Source organism: Physeter macrocephalus, chromosome 7, assembly GCF_002837175.3.
Source record: "Physeter macrocephalus isolate SW-GA chromosome 7, ASM283717v5, whole genome shotgun sequence".
Classification (NCBI taxonomy): Eukaryota; Metazoa; Chordata; class Mammalia; order Artiodactyla; family Physeteridae; genus Physeter; species Physeter macrocephalus.
Genome location: NC_041220.1, coordinates 33343691 through 33361274, shown reverse-complemented (window position 1 = coordinate 33361274; position 17584 = coordinate 33343691). Strand labels below are relative to the sequence as shown.

General features: G+C 42.1%; 2 protein-coding genes across 9 annotated transcripts in view; one reads left to right on the top strand and one right to left on the bottom strand.

Moving 5' to 3' along the window:
- The window catches only part of SH3D19 (SH3 domain containing 19), a 174658-nt gene that overhangs the window by 15758 nt on the left and 141316 nt on the right, over positions 1–17584 (top strand). The gene's annotated exons all lie outside the window — the stretch shown is intronic.
- PRSS48 (serine protease 48) lies at positions 6000–9561 on the bottom strand. Its single transcript, XM_028491765.2, is given in 5 exon segments — positions 6000–6101; positions 6104–6152; positions 6155–6418; positions 8707–8753; positions 8991–9561. Coding segments are annotated over 5 exon segments (609 nt in total). The 5' UTR covers positions 9172–9561; the 3' UTR covers positions 6000–6033.

Genomic DNA, 17584 nt, shown 5'->3' with positions numbered 1-17584 from the left:
TTTTTTTTCTCTAGTCCTGCCCTCTCTGAGCTCCAGACTGCTTCCTCAACATCTCTACTTGTATATCTAATAGACATCTCAAATCTAACATGTATGTATGTTTCCCATTGCTGCTGTAACAAATTGCTACAAATTGCCCTACAGTTCTGGAGGTCAGCAGTCTGGAATCAGTTTCACCAGGCTAAAATCAAGGTGTTGGTAGGGCTGCAAATTTATCTCCAGGCCTAAGGGAGACTCATGTTTGCCTTTTTAAAATTTCTGTAGGCCAGCTGCACTCCTTGGCTTGTGGCCCCTTGCTCCATCCTCAAAGCCAGCAGCATAGCATCTTTGTTCCTCTCTTCCTGCTTCCATCCTTCTGCATAGTCTCATAAACATCTCTGACTCTGACTCTCCTGCATTCCTCTTTAAAAAGATTTGTGATTATATTGGGCCCACCCGGATAATCCAGGATAATCTCCAGATCTCAACATACTTAATCATATGTGCAGAGTTGCTTTTACCAGGTAATGTAACATATTTACAGGCTTGGGGATTAGACGGGGACATCCTTGGGGGCCATTATTCAGCCTATCACTGCATTTGATAGCCCAGCAAACTGTTCCTCCTCCAGCCTTCCTCATTTTATTTAACAGTATGGCCATTCTCAGGCCACTAACCTAGCAGTCATTCTTGATTTCTCTTTTCAAATCTTTATCTTTCCCATCCTCCTATTCCAATTACCACCCTCACTCCCATCACCCACATCCAATCCATCGAATTACATCTGAATCCAATCAAAATGTTATCACAGTCCTACCCAACTGTGTCTAGAATCTGTCCTCTTCTCACTAGTTTCCACTAAAATCAGGATGCCTTTAGCATTTTGGATCCTTAGGGCCTCATCCCATCCTATTCTTTTTACTCCTGGGTGTTAATTATCAAGTTAATTACGGTACAGGGCAGTGTGGGCTAGGTGTCATAAGAGTGGCAAAAAGAGCCACAGGATTAGACCTCAGTCACTTTATTCCAGCTACATGGAGATGGGAAGTGAAGACTTACATGGTAGAAGACACTGTGGAGAGAATTTGGGTTGGTTGAGGATAATTATCCTGGAAAGCAATTAGAATTTCCCATTAAAGATTTCAGTCTTTTTTTATTCTTTTTTTTTTTTTTTTTTTTTTTTTTGTGGTACACGGGCCTCTCACTGTTGTGGCCTCTCCCGTTGCCGGGCTGCGGAGCACAGGCCCCGGACGCGCAGGCTCAGCGGCCATGGCACACGGGCCCAGCCGCTCCGCGGCAGGTGGGATCTTCCCGGACCGGGGCACGAACCCGTGTCCCCTGCATCGGCAGGCGGACTCCCAACCACTGCACCACCAGGGAAGCCCAGTCTTTTTTTATTCTTATGACAGTGAACATTTCCTCTCAGCTATTGATTGTAGGGAATAAAATTAATCTCTGGTTATTTTGAATGACTCCTTCCCTTCCCTTCCTTCCTGAAGAAGGAACATGTTTAACAGAATTCTCAGGCAACTGATTTCTAGTATGTAAATAAACTGTACGTAGTCAAATTTGGTGTAGAGAATATTATAGCTTCAGGACGAAGCCAAGCATCTGAAAAGGTAAAATACCCATTGTTGAAATAATATAAAAATAAAGCTTCCACGTTTTATTATTCTGAATCCTTTTTCTGTAATATTGCTACATGTTGGGGGTGACTTTACAATTTAATGAAATAAAGAAAAAAATGGGTGATTACTTGAAATGGTCTACTTGTTATATGAATAGAAGATCTGGAGATAACTATATTTCCTCACTTTTGGGGGAAAAAAAATTCTCGTTGGATTTCAGCAGCCTTAGTGTATAGCTTTATTTGTTAAATGTGACCTTAGCAAATCCAACCTTAATTAAAATTCCTCAAGACAAGAAAATGAAAACTGGAGCACATTAAAGCAGATATTCCAAGGAATAAAGTATTCTGCAAATTAAAATAGATTTTTAAGGCAGAAAGCCTGTTGAGCCCACCTCCAAAATAAGATGTAAAGTTGTTCCTGTTAATTTTCTCCTCATTTGGTCAGTGGTGGTATGGACTAAATTCGTTACCAGTAAGTGTGACATTTTAGTTTTGTGAATACAAATGTTTATTGATTTTTTGGTCCTCCAGTAATGTGTTACCAGTTGCTGTACTCATATATTGGGTTAAGCTTTATATTTTGTGTTTTAGCAATGGAAACAGAAAATGTATGTGGTTATTTTGAGCCTTTTCTTGAAATACAATCACAAGAATTATTTAGAAGATCTTTAGAAAGCCCTAAATAGTTGTTTTTTGTATAAGCAGGAAAAAAACTTCCCTGCTCATTTTAAAAAAAAATATTTTATTGAGATATAATTCACATACCGTATACTTCACCCATTCCCTGTTAGTTTTTAAAACCATTTCCTAGGGTCCTTTCAGTGTGTTTTTCAGATATTCACTGCCTCCTTTCTAATCAACAGATTGATTGGGTTGAGGTATACAAGAGAAGGGCATTCCAGGTATAGAGGACAGATTAAATAAGGCCTTGAGGTGGAAATGGGAGGAAGGAATGAGAAGAATATTGCTCTGGGTAAGAAGGGAAAAAACAAATAGGAAGTAAGGTAGGTGTCTTAGTGATGAATTATAAAGTAGATGGTAAAAAACTTGGGCTTGTGCCTTTCTTCACCTTGGCTCATGGGGCCTTATTATAAGGGTGGTGCAGGTAGGCGACAGGGAAAGCAAGAAACAGCCCACAGCCTCCTGGAATCGAACCTTCCTCACTGATGTTCAGGTGCCGTAGTCCTCTAGTGTTTTGCTTGTTAGCTCACTGGGGTTGATTGTCTTTCTCTCTGCTTATGTCTAATTCTGCTACCATCCAGCTACCCTGTGTACCATCCTAGCTCCCTCACAGCCTCTGCAGAGTCCCGTGAGCAGTGGTGTGGGATCTTCTGTTCTTCTATTCTTTGATCATTCCCCTGCCCTCAGCCCTCAGTACCTTCCCATCCCACTGAGAATGCTATCTAGAGCCCTTACTGTGGCTCCTAGGGCGCTACTCTCCCTCTGCTTCCAATTTCCAGCCCTGTCCCCCGGCCTCCGCTCAGCAGTGACCTCTGTTCTAACTCACACACACACAGCCGTGTGCTAACTCATCCTCCCACCTCAGGACCTTTGTACTTGCTGTTCTGTCTACCTGGAAGGTTCTTTCTCAGGTATTTGTTTTGCTTCCCTCCTTCATGCGGGCCTCTGTAAATGTCACCTCCTTAGAGAAACTTCCTTGACCACCCGACCTAAAGTGGAGTCTTCCATCCTCATACCTTATCTGCTGCTTCTGTGTTATCTTCCTTTATCAGACTTTCTTGTACTTGACATTATAATAAACATTTAGAGCAGGCACTCCATAACCAGAGTTTTGTATCTGTGGGATTGGTTGAATCCACGAACGTGGAACCCACAGATTTGGAGGGTCAGCTTACTATGCCATTTTATATAAGGAACTTGAGCATCTGCAGATTTTGGTATCCCTGGAGGCAGTGGAGCAAACCCCAGTGGCTACTGAGGGAGGACTGTATTTTGCATTTGGTTATTGTCTCTCTCCCCCACTGGAATGTAAACTCCTTGAAGGCAGGCTTGGTGCACTGTATATGTTGTGGTAACTTCAGTACCTAGAACATGCCTGGAACATGGTGGGCACTTAATATTGTTGATTGCACAATGACATACTATAGGGCCCATTTTCAGACTTCCCATGAGAAAGGGGTCTGTTGAGTTGTCCAGGATTTAGTGCATCTGTTGGGTAAGATGCTAGGCCAACCTGCCCCCCTACCTGCTAGGCAGCTCTTAAGTCAGGTGCTCATCCCTAGTAAGTCCAGCCAGTAATGGTGAGGTCAGAGAGGTCATGTGGTCTTCTTCTATAGTTATTCCTTTCTTCCCACTTGAATGGCCTGGTCTCTCCAAAAGGTTTACGTTTCAACTCTTGGTTCAGGAGAAAAATTTTGTCGGATTCCCATGCTGTGGAACAGTTGCTTCCTAAGGGTCTGGAGGAATGATAGGAAGCAGTGTTTTGGCTTTCTTGACTTTATGTCCCCTTGCCGTGTCATTCTGGCTCATACATTTGTGTGTTTTCTCTTCCTCTTTGTTCTTCTCCAGTTCTTGATTTTAGTCTGTCCTTTCTCCTCCATTTTCCTTTCTTGCCCCTCCTTTCTCTTTTTCTTTTCTCTCAGCTGCAATTTTGCTTTGCCCTCTGTATCATTCCAGAGCTTGCTTAGCTTGAATTATTGTCTCTGAGAAAGATTTCAGTTTACCTGCTTTGTGTACTGTTTGTTCCTTTGTGCCTTATAGGTGGAGAGAGGTAAGAAAGAGAATGGGGCCAAAACATTCTTTCCTTCATCCTTTTATTTAACCTGTATTTGAAAACCTACTTTGTGTAAGACATTGTGCCAGGTTCTGGGCTACCTCAGTAAACAAAAGTCCTTAGTTGGAGAGACAAAGAGATTGTGTGTTTATTTCTCATTCATTCATTCACTCATTCAGCAAATACTTATTGAGACTGGAATATAGTGGTTGGCAAAAGCAAAAATTCTCCCTCTCATGGACCTCATTGCATTTTGGTAAGATAGGCATACATTAATTAGACAATTACACAAATGAATGTTAAATTACACCTGTGTTGAGTATTGTCAAGGAGGACACCATAGTGCAAGACTGTATAATGGGGGAATTTGTTCTTGTCAGGAGAGCTGGGAACAGCTTCCTTGAGGAAGTGAAGAATGAACTGAGATCAGTAAGACTTAACTACGCAAAGACAGCAGGGGAAATAGCAGATACAGAAGTCTGGTGCTGAGAAGGGGCTTCTGGAGCATTTGAGGAAGTGAGAGTGTAGAGAGCAGGTGGGGTGAGGCCAGATGAGGCTGACGAGGCAGCCTGGGATCAGATCCAGCAGGGCTTTGTAGGTCCTGTTAAGGACTTTGGTTCTTATTCTTTGCGCAATGGGATGCCTTTGAAGTGTGGTAAACAGGAGAAAGGAGGAGAAAAGCATTTTATAAATCTTTATTTTTAAAACACTAGTCTGAATTCTGTGGAGAACAAATGCACTTGAGCATAGGTGTGAGTGACGGTAAGGACATCGGAACAGCAGTTGGGAGACTGTAGTGGCAGCCTAGAGGAGAGGTGAGGTTCAGGGTTAGCAAGGACTTTAACTTCCAAACCTACCCTCACTTCCTGTTAAATGTATTTATCCAAAAACATTGTTTTTGAAAGTTGACTTACCCCAAAAGACACAGATGCAACAAAACTTAAATTCATTCAACTGAGAAATGAAGGATGATTGAAATAAAAAGGAGCATGAGTAGAATTATACCAGATAGTATAGGATAAAGATAATGACTGAAATCATGTATAAAACTTAGCTCTGAGCTCCTGGACGCCTAGGCAGAAAAGGAAATAGTATAGGTCACATGATTGTTCAACAAAAAGAAGCATGCTAGTTAAGCAAGGGAAATAATCTTTTCCTTATAAACATTTAAAGTACTTTATTAAGAAGTAAAATTAACCTGGATAGGTCCAGATTATTGAAACCCAAAACCTCAGCTCTTGAGATTATTGCATTAATCCATTTTTGGTGGTAGATATTTCAAAAAGTAAACATTTCAGAGCTGAACTACATACATGGATTTCGTATCTGACGCCTTGTTACAGAGGGGAAGCACAAAGAGTAGAGAAAGTAGAGAAATAGACCAGGTAAGATGCTCATACTGCAACCTATGGGCACGAAGTAAACCCATAATGTACTTTCTTGAGGACCTTCCCGTTTGCTTTCCCAGATACTTTTTTTGTTGCCTGCTTCTGTCGCCATTTCATTTGCGTCTGTAAATACTTCTTCATGGAAGGCATCCGTCCTGCCTTGCAAGATGCATAGTCAGGGACAAAGAATGCCATGCACAGAAGTGGCATTCTTATTTCTCAGTTGTTCACATTCCAGCCAGTGAAACCTTCCAGAATCAAGAACCTCAAAAACAAAATCATTTCTCATTATTTTAATGAAGTCATCCAGAGTTCCCAGCGACTCTCCTTGTGAGTTCTCTGCCCCTGGGGCTTCTTCTCCACGCATTCCTTCCCAGCCTTGTACTTGGCCAGCAGCTTCAGTTACACTGCCTGCTCTCCCGGTAAAATGTTAGGCCCAAAGGCGCAGAAGGGTCCCAGGAGAGCCAGAGAGAGCAGTACAGTAGGGCGCAAGAAGTCAGGTAAGTCCAGATTGTTGGCATCCAAGACCTCAGCTCTTGAGATAATGGACATAATCCATTTTGGGTAGTAGGTCACATTGGTGTAGACTCCAGGAAAAGAAAGACCACCTCCTGTTCCCCCGCTTGACAACCCTATCTGGATCCATATACCATCAATATGACATGACAGAGGCCCTCCAGAATCACCCTAAGGAAGAGATAAAGGTCATGAGCATAGTGAAGAAGGACCATGAAGAGGAGCATGGTCACAGGGGTGGAGGTTCCTTAGAATGGGGCAGTGGAGCCCATGGAGCTGTAAAAATCCGGAGGGAGATGGACTTCCCACTGACATGGAAATTTAGAATCATAGAATCTGAAATTGGCAGAGACCTTAGCTAAATATATCAGTAGTTTCAAAATACTCATCTGTGATTGAAAAGAAATAAATACGATGAGTTTTTCACTAAATTCATTCAGTTGAATGAACTGTCCTTATTTTTCTATTTTTAGGTTCTTATTGCCTTTTTTAGTGTTAAGATAATGCTTTCTTATATAAAGTGGTGGTGATAGTAGTTGGTGATGTATCTCTCAGTCTTGCTATTTTTTTGGTAACAGCTTTATTGAGATATAATTCACATACTGTACAATTCACCCATTTAAAGTTCAGTTTTAGTATATTCACAGTGTTGCTCAACCATTACCACAACCCATTTTTGTCACCCCCCAAAAAAACTCCATACCCTTTAGCAGTCACCCTCATTTCCTCCCATTCCTTCCAGCCCTAGGCCAACCAGTTACCTACTTTCTGCCTCTGTGAATTTGCATATTATGGATATTTTATATAAATGAAACTATATATGACCTTTTATGTCTGGCCTCTTCCACTTAGCATACTGTTTTCAAGGTTCATCCATGTTATGTCAATAGCATGTGTAAGTACTCCATTCCTTTTCATGGCTGAATAATATTCCATTATATTGACATACCACATTTTGTTATCTAGTCATCAGTTGATGGTCAGTTGGGTTGTTTTCACTTTTTGGCTATTATAAATAATGCTGCAATGAATATTCATGTACAAATTTTTATATGGATGTATTTTCCATTTCTCTTGGTGGGTGTGTACTTAGGAGTGGAATTCCTGGATCATATGGTAAGTCCATACTTAACCTTTTGAGGTTTTCCAGAGTACCTGCACCATTTTACATTCTCACTAGGTATGTGAATATTCCCATTTCTCCACATTCCTTGCCAACTCTTGTTATTATCTATCTTGATTATAGCCATCCTCCTGGGTGTGAAGTTGTGTCTCATTGTTGTTTGATTTGTAAATAATGAATATACAGACAGGAAAATTTGGCAGAGATATAGAAAAATGCGTGTGAGGGGGTTGGGGAGGGAGGGAAGGAGGAAGCAAAACCCAAATGGTCATTAGAGAACTAAAATAAAATATCTGAAATAAAAATTTCGCTAGATGAACTTAACAGTAAAATGTAGATGGCAGGAGAAAGAAGCAATGATTCTGAATATAGATTAATTTAAACTATCCAATTTGAAAAACAGAAAAAGGTAAAAATAAAATATCAGGGACTTGTGTGAAAATATCAAAAGTTGTAACTTACAACTTTTCTGTTTCACCCAGAAGGGGAAAATAGAGAAATGAGGCAGAATAATAGTTGAAGAAATTATGAATGAAAATTTCACAAGTTTTGATGAAAGGTAAAAGAGTAGATTAAAAAAACAAGTCAGTGAATCCCAAATAGGGTAAAGACAAAGACAGTCACACCTAGGACATGACATTCAAACTTCTAGGGGCTTCCCTGGTGGCGCAGTGGTTGAGAGTCCGCCTGCTAGTGCGGGGGACGCGGGTTCGTGCCCCGGTCCGCGAGGATCCCGCATGCCGCGGGGCGGCTGGGCCCGTGGGCCATGGCCGCTGGGCCTGCGCATCCGGAGCCTGTGCTCCGCAGCGGGAGAGGCCACAACAGTGGGAGGCCCGCGTAGCACAAAACAAAACAAAACAAAGAAAACTTCTAACAATCAAATATGAAGGAAAGTGTATTGAAAGCTGCCAGGACAAAACACATCACACCCGGTGGAGGAAGACACAAATGATTGCTAAATTTTCATCAGACAGTTATGATCAGGAGACAATGGAATGACTTAAGTGTACAATGAAATGTTTCTTACTTCAAAAAATTAAAAAGTTGGCACTTCTATGTCAACCTCTTAATATATTTATAAAAACATATGAGACTGTGAAAATCCAAGCACCAGTGGTTAGCATTGCTCTAGATCAGTAGTTGAAGAGATTAAATTAATAGATAAAGGTTAAGTGACTTGTCCAGGTTAACACAGAATTATTGTCAGAACTTTTGTCTCCTGATTCCCAATTCACTGTTGTTTACAGATGGGCAAACCTGGATCCAAATTAAGATCTCATGTTAAAATTAAAAAATTTCAAAAAAAAATAAAAAAATTTCAAGAGCAAACCCTGACCTGGCAAGTATCCTTTCTTTTCTCAAGATCACCAGCACAGGGCTTCCCTGGTGGCGCAGCGGTTGAGAGTCCGCCTGCCGATGCAGGGGACACGGGTTCGTGCCCCGGTCTGGGAAGATCCCACATGCCGCGGAGCGGCTGGGCCCGTGAGCCATGGCTGCTGAGCCTGTGCGTCCGGAGCTTGTGCTCCGCAACGGGAGAGGCCACAGCAGTGAGAGGCCCGCGTGCCACAAAAAAAAAAAAAAAAAAAGAGGGATAATCAAGATCACCAGCACAAATCATGCTTTCCTGGATGACTGGCTCTGTTTGTGGTAGTAGGTAACCTACCGGGTTGTAGATTATTTCGCAATGCTGGTGTTCAATGATGGATATTTCTGCTTCTTGGAGGATGGTAGGGCAGTCAGAATCTGTAGAGATAAACAGGAGTGAAAGGAAACGCAGCCTGGAAAGGTGCAGGGACAGCATTCAGTCATGATATGCAGACATCTCTGAATGGGAATCCAAAAGCAGAACACAGTCACTTTCCAATCATGTTGGCTAATGGAAGAGATTTTTTGGTACAGTTAATCTAAAACAATGGATAATTCAAAATTCTATTTGGGGCTTTTCTGATGTGCCACGTGGGGCATTCCTAAGGTTCTAAATAAAGAGAAGTGCTGATACCTTTTGATTAAGTAAAGATGTGAGTATTCTACAGTATTCTAAAACTTTTTCCTTTCTCATTTTTCTGCTTCCAGATCATTTCCTGTCTTTACTCTATCCTGGGAAAGAGTTGACACAACACAACACTTTAAAAACAGATTTAAAGTACTAGACTCTTTCCAACCTTACATCAGGCTTGTTAACCTCTGTTTCAGAGAGGTAATTGTGTGTTTAGATTGTTAGTATTAAAAAAATAAATTGTTAGTATCTTTTCTTGCTGCTGTAGCTAGACTCTAGGCAGGATATAAGAGTAAATAAACATATAAATAAGCAAACATTTTATTTGAAGACTTTTAGATAGTGTCTGGTTTTGTTGAAAATATTTGCCGTAGTAATGAAATGCCAAGAATATGAATATTCTAGAATGGGTACAAGAAGGTGATGTATAAAACAACCCCTTTCTCTTGCCATTCTCACCTTCATCTTCTGCTTTTCCCCATCCAGTCACCCAGCAAGAGTCTGGAATTGTCCACTGCTTTTTGACACTGGACAAGCAAGTGGGCAGGATTGAAGAACTGTAGGTGGCTCTAGAGAACAGCCTCAACAAGGCAATGTCTGCAGTGGTACCGTGGTGTTTGAGATGGATGACAATTTGGAACACATGATACTTCACACCTGTATTTGAATGGCCTATGTCAATTGATCCCAGCCACACAGTATATAAGAAAGGAATCTAGCACCTAAGGGGAAGAAAAAGAGGAGAATAAAAGTGGAGCATGCTTTTGTGCTACAGCTGGGTCAGAACAAGCTGCCTGTGTGTAGCACTAAGTCTTTAGGTAAGAAAGGAGGGTAACAGACTTGGAATTAACCAGGCTGCTTCCAACTTGGCATAGGGTTGGTTTGTCTTCTTTTCTCCTTCCCTCACTCCCTGATCACTCTTTCTTTTGTTGTCTGCTGTTTCTGTGGTCTCCTTTTATATGATTATGGCCAGAGTTTTGGCCTGTATTTTTTCCCTGGTTCTCTTATTCACCTCTACTATTCTCCGTGGTTTCAGCCATAGCCTATATGCTTAACAGTCATTGTTGTTTTATTTTCACTTTTGAGTTCTGAGCACTAGACCTTTATTTCTAAATTTAAAAATTAAAGCAAAATATAGCCACCAAAGTTCATATATATATATGATATATATGTAATTTAAATGTTCAGTAGTTTGATCAGATTTACAAAATAAATAAATAACAGAAGTTCTCTGCCCTACTGCCCTCAATTCATGCTATCCAAAGGCAATCACTTTCAACTCTTAGCTCTTTCTTTTAGCATTTTGCCTAGTGTTTTCAAGAAACCCTATATATTGCCATTAATTTTTTTCTTTCGGTTTTAGAATATTATATTCCTCCTGTAGAAGGTGAGGATTGACCCAACAATTATTGCCAACTCCCCACTTCCTTTTCACCATCCTCCTCATCTAATATAACTTTTTGTTAGATCAGTATTTAGTACGTATGTTCTTGTGACTGTGAAAACATTATTCACTATGAGGCCATATTGAGTACCATAATGTGATTTCTTGTAAAACTTTTTGCTTCTCCTGGAATTAATAATGTGGTCTCACTTCTTTGTTTTTTTAGTTTTCTGTGTACCTATCACTGACTCATTATTTGTTCCCCAAACTGTCTGCCAGAAGTGTAAATCTCTCAATATGTTGACACCTGTTAGGCTTTTTATCAATACTATCCTTTTTAAAAAAATTAATTAATTTTTTTGGCTGCGTTGTGTCTTCGTTGCTGCGCATGGACTTTCTCTAGTTGCAGCGAGCGGGGTCTACTCTTCGTTGCGGTGCGCAGGCTTCTTATTGCAGTGGCTTCTCTTGTTGCAGAGCTCAGGCTCTAGGCGTGTAGGCTTCAGTAGTTGTGGCACATGGGCTCAGTAGTTGTGGCTCGCGGGCTCTAGAGCGCAGGCTCAGTAGCTGTGGCTCATGGGCTTAGTTGCTCTGCGGCATGTGGGATCTTCCTGGACCAGGGCTCGAACCCGTGTGCCCTGCATTGGCAGGCGGATTCGTAACCACTGTGCCACCAAGGAAGTCTTTTTTTTTTTTTTTTTTTAAGCCCTCCGCCCTCTAACTCCAACCTTGGTACTTTTCTTTATGATTTTCTTGAGGATTTTCTTCTGTGTTGTATTCTGTTTTTTTCTGGATCCCATGTTTTCCTGTCCCCACCCCACCCTTTATTTTGGTGAAGCGCATTCTCTATGGCTTCCTGAGAAAATGTGCGTGAGGCGTAATATTTTTTCTGCTTTGTATATTTGAAAATGTCTTATTTCTGTCCCACACTTGATTGATCATTTGTAAATATGAGCAGAATTCTAAGTTGGAATTCTCTCGGCATTTTGAAGTTATTACTCTATTTTCTTCGAGCTTTCAGTTTGTTATTGAAAAGTCCTGTCGTTTTGATATCTGTATTTGTGTCATCTCCTGTGGCATAACAAGTTACCACAAAGCTTAGAGGCTTAGAACAGCAAACATTTCACAGTTTCTGTGGGTCAGGATCTGGGTGTCTCTGACCAGGCTGCACTCAGGGTGGACTGCAGTGTCATCTCAAGGCCCGACGCAGGAGAATCTGTCATGTCTTCATTAGCTGTTGGCTGGAGACGTCAGTTTTACATGTGCCTCTCTCTACAGCTTACTCACCACATGGTACCTTCCTTCTCTCAGAGACTGTGTGTGTGACCCAAAGCAGCTTAAGACAGAATTCCCTGACTGGTGTTTAGGAAGTGATGTGGTGAAAAGTAAGCAAAGTTTCTAATACAGTGACTCTTTTCATCATTTTCTTTTCTACCTCTATGCCCCGTCCCTAGTCCAAGATGACCTAGGTTTCCTTCTGCCTGTTCATCTTGGCACTTGCCCTAGTCTGTTGGTTCATTCGTGGGTTCATTCAAATATGTATCGAGAACCTCTCTGTGTGCTAGGCACCAGCTAGGACTCACCTGTGTAGGCAGCGTGCTGCTGTCAGTGTCCACCTGTCACTGACGAGGGAACCTCCACAGGCGTGGGACTCGGCCCGGCGCAGGCTGACCTGCCAAGGCCAGTGCTCACCACCCGCAACACGGCTCGAGTGTACAGGTCGTCCGCACACTGGAGAAAGAGGAAAGAGAGAAACATGGGGATCTGGTGGTGCTGTTCTCCTGATCCCCATCTTATCACCTCCAAACTCCCATCCATCCCTGGGACCTGAGTCCTCCTGAGCCTCCGTACTCCATCCTATTCCAGTTCCAAACCCAGCAGTCTTGGGCCCAAGGGGAGACCACTCACCTGACTGCAGAGATTTCCTTTGGAAAGAAAAGGATAGGCAAGACCCTAAAACAAATACACCGTATCATTAATATATAACAACACCTCTGATATCCAGATTCACTGAATAGAGAGGCTTTCTACCTACTGAAATTTCTCAGATTGGTGTTAAAGGCCACATTTTTATAAATGTCTACCCATTGGTGGTAATCTTGATAATTACATACTGACTTACCTAACTTTTTTAGCAGCATACATGGAACATAATTTAACTTTTACCTGATGATTCACGGCTGCCATCAGGAATATCAAGCATGTGAGGGTGTAAATACATTAATGCCTTCCGATGATTTTGAGGTTTATAAGCTATTTACTTTTGTCATGTTTTCTTGAACTGAACCAGCATTTTGCAGTATTTGTATAGCTTTCTTTTTTGCTACCTGTTATCTTTTCGCTGCTCTCAGCCTACCCGGCTTTTAAATCACTGTGGGCCAGAAAAATAAATGAACAAGCTTATTCCTGAAATCAGTGACTGGCGTTTGTACTTCCAGTTCCCTCTGCGTGAAATGCTCTTTCCCTCAGTCCTCTTAGCTAAATCACTCATCTCCTTCAAGTCTTTGCTCAAATAGCTTCTTCTTAGTGAAACCTTCCTTGACCACCCTATTTAAAATGACAGTGTCCCTGTACCTTAGACGCCCCTCTCCGGTCACAGTATTTATTGCTTTCTAACCTGCCTTATAATTTACATATTTGATATGTGCATTGACTATAAGCCCCCCAGGGGCAGGGATCTTTGTGTTTACTTCTATATCCATGAGCCTTGGACTGCTTGGGGCCTGGCACAGAGGGTCCCCTCAGGACTTACGCAGGCCACACCATTCAGAAGTCACATCCCTTGGGTGAAGTGTCCTGTTACTCTGTATGGTAACTTCTTGAGCCCAGAAACCTCTGCCTCCTCCTCTCCACTCCACCCCCAGCCTCAGGGGCTCACCCAGCAGAAGGGGCAGCAGGAAGACACAGCCCGCAGGGCCCACGTTTCTGTCCTCAGAGTCAGCACCTCCTGCCTTCTGGACTCAGGCTCCCAGGGCGAGGCCAGCCGGGGAGCAGCCGGAGGAGAGGGGCAGGACCAGCTTTTCCTCCTAGCTGGATCCTCAGCTTCGCCCCCTCCTCTGCTTTGGCCCTCACCCTGACCAGGTGCTGAAGGGACCAGACTTGAGAAATGCAGCTACAGGACCCAGGGGGAGGAGCTGGGGCTCGAGGTGCCCCCTGCTGTCCAGGGAGAGCAGGGTGTCTGAGGCTTCTGCCTCCAGGGCAGGTTGGAGGCTACAGAAAGGAATGGAACCCCGTCTCTAGCAAGGAAATGGAAGATGGGCAGGAAAAAGAGGAGATTAACCCAGTACCTGGCTAATTTTTTCTAAATTTTTTTTGTCTTCATCTTCATTTACAGTGTTAGCCATAAACTGTACTGCAAGTCAGATTTTCTGGGAACAAACTTCTTGCACACAAAGACAGAGATTTGTGTGCAAGAAGTTTGTTGGGGAGTGGTCTTAGGATCAACACCTCGAGGGGGGATGGAAGCAGGATCGGGCCGAGGGAGAGTTGATGTAATGCATCTGCAGCAGGGGCCTCAGCCATTCCCAAAGGTTGCTCTGGAGCTGGGGTGGCCCTTCAAAGATGCCCTGAACTGAGACTAGAAGGCTGAGCCCTTGGACTTCTGAATGACTGGGTGCAGGTTACCTGCAGGGGAGGGGGCATTAATTACCTTGGGTGAGGTGGCTCTGGCAGCAGTTCTTGGAATTGGACTTGGCTTCGAACTGTCTGCAGCCGACACTCCTGGTTGCTAGGAAAGTGAAAGCTTCAGTCCTGAAGCGGGGGTCTGGGCCATGCAGCACAGCATCTGCTACAGAATTCTTCTCTGTGCCTTTTTTGTTTTCTGTACCCGTAGTCTGTAGGGTAGTAGGTCTGTGGAGGCAGAATTCAGGGAAGTGTTAAAGCATATTATTGCTCTCTTGCAGCTTAAAATTTGGGCAAGTTTGACAGAAACACATGAATAATTAAAAAAAATAAGACCAGAAAATATAGCTGTTTTGGTAAGCGTTATTCAGTTACAAGCAACAGAGACTCCATGAAACTAGCTTAAACAGAGAGAGATTATTTTAAAGATATTGTCGTGGGCTGCAACGCGTCTCCCCCCGCCCCAAATTCGTGTGTTGCGGTTCTAACCCCCAGTACCTTAGAATGTGATCGTACTTAGAGATAGTGTCTCTAAAGAGGTAATTAAGGTAAAATGAGGTCGTTAGGGTAGGCCTTAATCCAGTATGACTGATGTCCTTACAAGAAGAGGAAGTTTGGACACATACAGAGGGAGAAGACGGCCATCCACAAGCCAAGAAAGCCTAGAACAGATCTTTACCTCCTGTCCCTCTGGAGGAACCAACCGTGCTGACACCTTGATCTCGGACTTCTCGCCTCTGGAACTGTGAGAAAACACATTTCTGTTGTTTAAGCACCCCCAGTCTGTGCTACTGTGTTGTGGAAGCCTTAACAATCCAATACAGATATCTGAGGAACAGTAAGGAGAACAGAGTAGCAAAGACATCTGGAGCTATCCTAGGACAGACTGGAGACCAGGGTGGGAGACTGGAGCTGGCAGGGGCTCTGGATCCATGATGGCTCGAGAGCTCAGAGCAGCAGTTCGGCACCCTCACGCTGGTCCTCTGCCGTCAGGATGGCCCAGCACTTTCCATGTCATTCTATCCCCTATAAACTACCCAAGCTTTTCCTTACTTTCAGTTCAGATTCTGCAGAATTTGAACAGGTGACCTTTTCTTACCAGCCCTTAGGTACATGGCTGTGGACTAAGTGTCTTTGCAGGAAGTGCCCTTGTGCATGATGAGGATGAAGGAATATGGCCACAGCTGAGCTGCAGGGACTGTTGTGGTGGAGCAGATGCCACATGTGCTGTATCTCAGTGCAGTAAGGTGTTTACCTCTTTCAATACATTGTTTCAGATTTTAGAAGTGAACACTTCAGAAAAAACTAATTTTCCATCTCCTTGTTTACTGACTGCCACAGCTGTCTTTTTCATATTTAATTGTCTTCATTTGTGACTGCTCGGTGGAAGTGAAAATCTACTACTATTATATTTATGTTATCTCCTCCATACATTTTTAATGGTTTTTGTTTTATGCATCCTATGTTTTGTGTGTGTGTGGTTTATCCATTCATTCTGGTTATATGTCCACCACTCACTGTGCTTTTTGTCATTATATGATGACCCTCTAGGTACTTTTCACCTTAATTTTTTCCTGAAATTAATATTGCAACCTGCAATTTTGTCCTGTTCATTTAGTCAGAGAAAAGATTCCTTATTCATATCACAGTTGGTATTCCAATTAATGTATTGTATTCACAGGCAATTTTAACTATTTAGTCAACTCACTAAAATATAGCTTTTAAGAGTCAGACCTCAATTTGAGATTTGCCTTCAAGTCATGTTTGGAGTAAAGATCATCTTTTTGCAAAGTTACTAAAGGTCTGAACAGGTCTTCCTGTTGATTTATCAAACGAACAAAATTTGACCAGACACTCCTTTCCCTCTGAGGGTCCTGTGGTTGTCCTAGACCTTTGGACTTTTTTATATCCCTGGACAAGTCTGCGGTCGCTGAAAACTCTTTACATATTAATTGGGTCATTCACACGATCTTTTTTCCCTTTCGCTTAAATGTTTTGTGAAAATATATTTTTGGTTCTAATTTAGTTGGAAATAAACTTTATTGTAACTAAGACATGAGCTCCTTACTATTAAAATTGGAAGTAAAAGGAAAGAATTAAATAGCTATCTTGCTTTTCCTGTCCAAACTGTAGTTCAGGGTTACAAAACGGGCTTAGTTGATGAGGGAAGAATTTCAGCTAATAAATTCTTACTGGTTGGAGTGATAGAATTTGAAAGCAATACTTACAGCTCTTTATGAGATAATTGATTCAGGGGATGATTATCAGTATTTGAAAGTTTTAGATGAAACAGCTCAGGCTGTTACTATTTGAATGATCTGTTCAATCTTAACATCATGAAAAGTGGGATAAGGCAGACATGAGCCTCCTGATGTGACGTAATGTGAAGGAATATCCAATGAAGTTTTCTTGTCAAAAAAGTGAAACCTGAATCTCTAAAGCTACTTCCACTTATAGCAAATACAAGGGATGAAGGAGTGAGTTAAATTACAAGGCCAAGGAAGTGAACAGTCACATCCAGAATGTGGGACATTTTATAAAACAACTAACACTGGTTTCTATAACAAGTGAATGGTATGAGGGTACAAAGGGAGGGAAACTCCTCTAGGTGAAAAGAAACATAAGAGTCATAAGTGTGTGTGGCCCCTGTTTGGATCCTGATTTAGCAAATCAACTCTAAGAAGACATTTTGATACAAGCAAGGAAATTTGATAATTAACTGGGTCTTAGATGTTATGAAGGAAGTATTGTTAATCTTGATAGGTATAATAATGATATTGAGTTATGTAAGAAAATGTCCATTTTTAAAGAGACAGTTGGAACCTATGAGTCCTTTCTAAATCTAAGCTAAACTCTTCTATCATATTGGAGACATCGCCTTTGGTTTTCAGCCCACAGAGCTATGCTGTCATTTTTATGGGGAAGACTGCATGACCTTAGGCAAGTCACGTTTCCCCTATGGCCTGTGTTTTCCTGTTGTACCATGAAGGCACTGGAATCAGCTGATGATCTCAAAAGTGTCTTTGCAGATGTAACATTGAATTTTGACTTCCTTATCTATTTACCTGTGTTTACTTATCTCTATCTATTACCTCCATTACTCCTCTACAAATATTTCATTATTGTTGGTTTAGCAATCAAGAAATGTGTTGGGGGGCTTCCCTGGTGGCGCAGTGGTTGCGCGTCCGCCTGCCGATGCAGGGGAGCCGGGGTCGC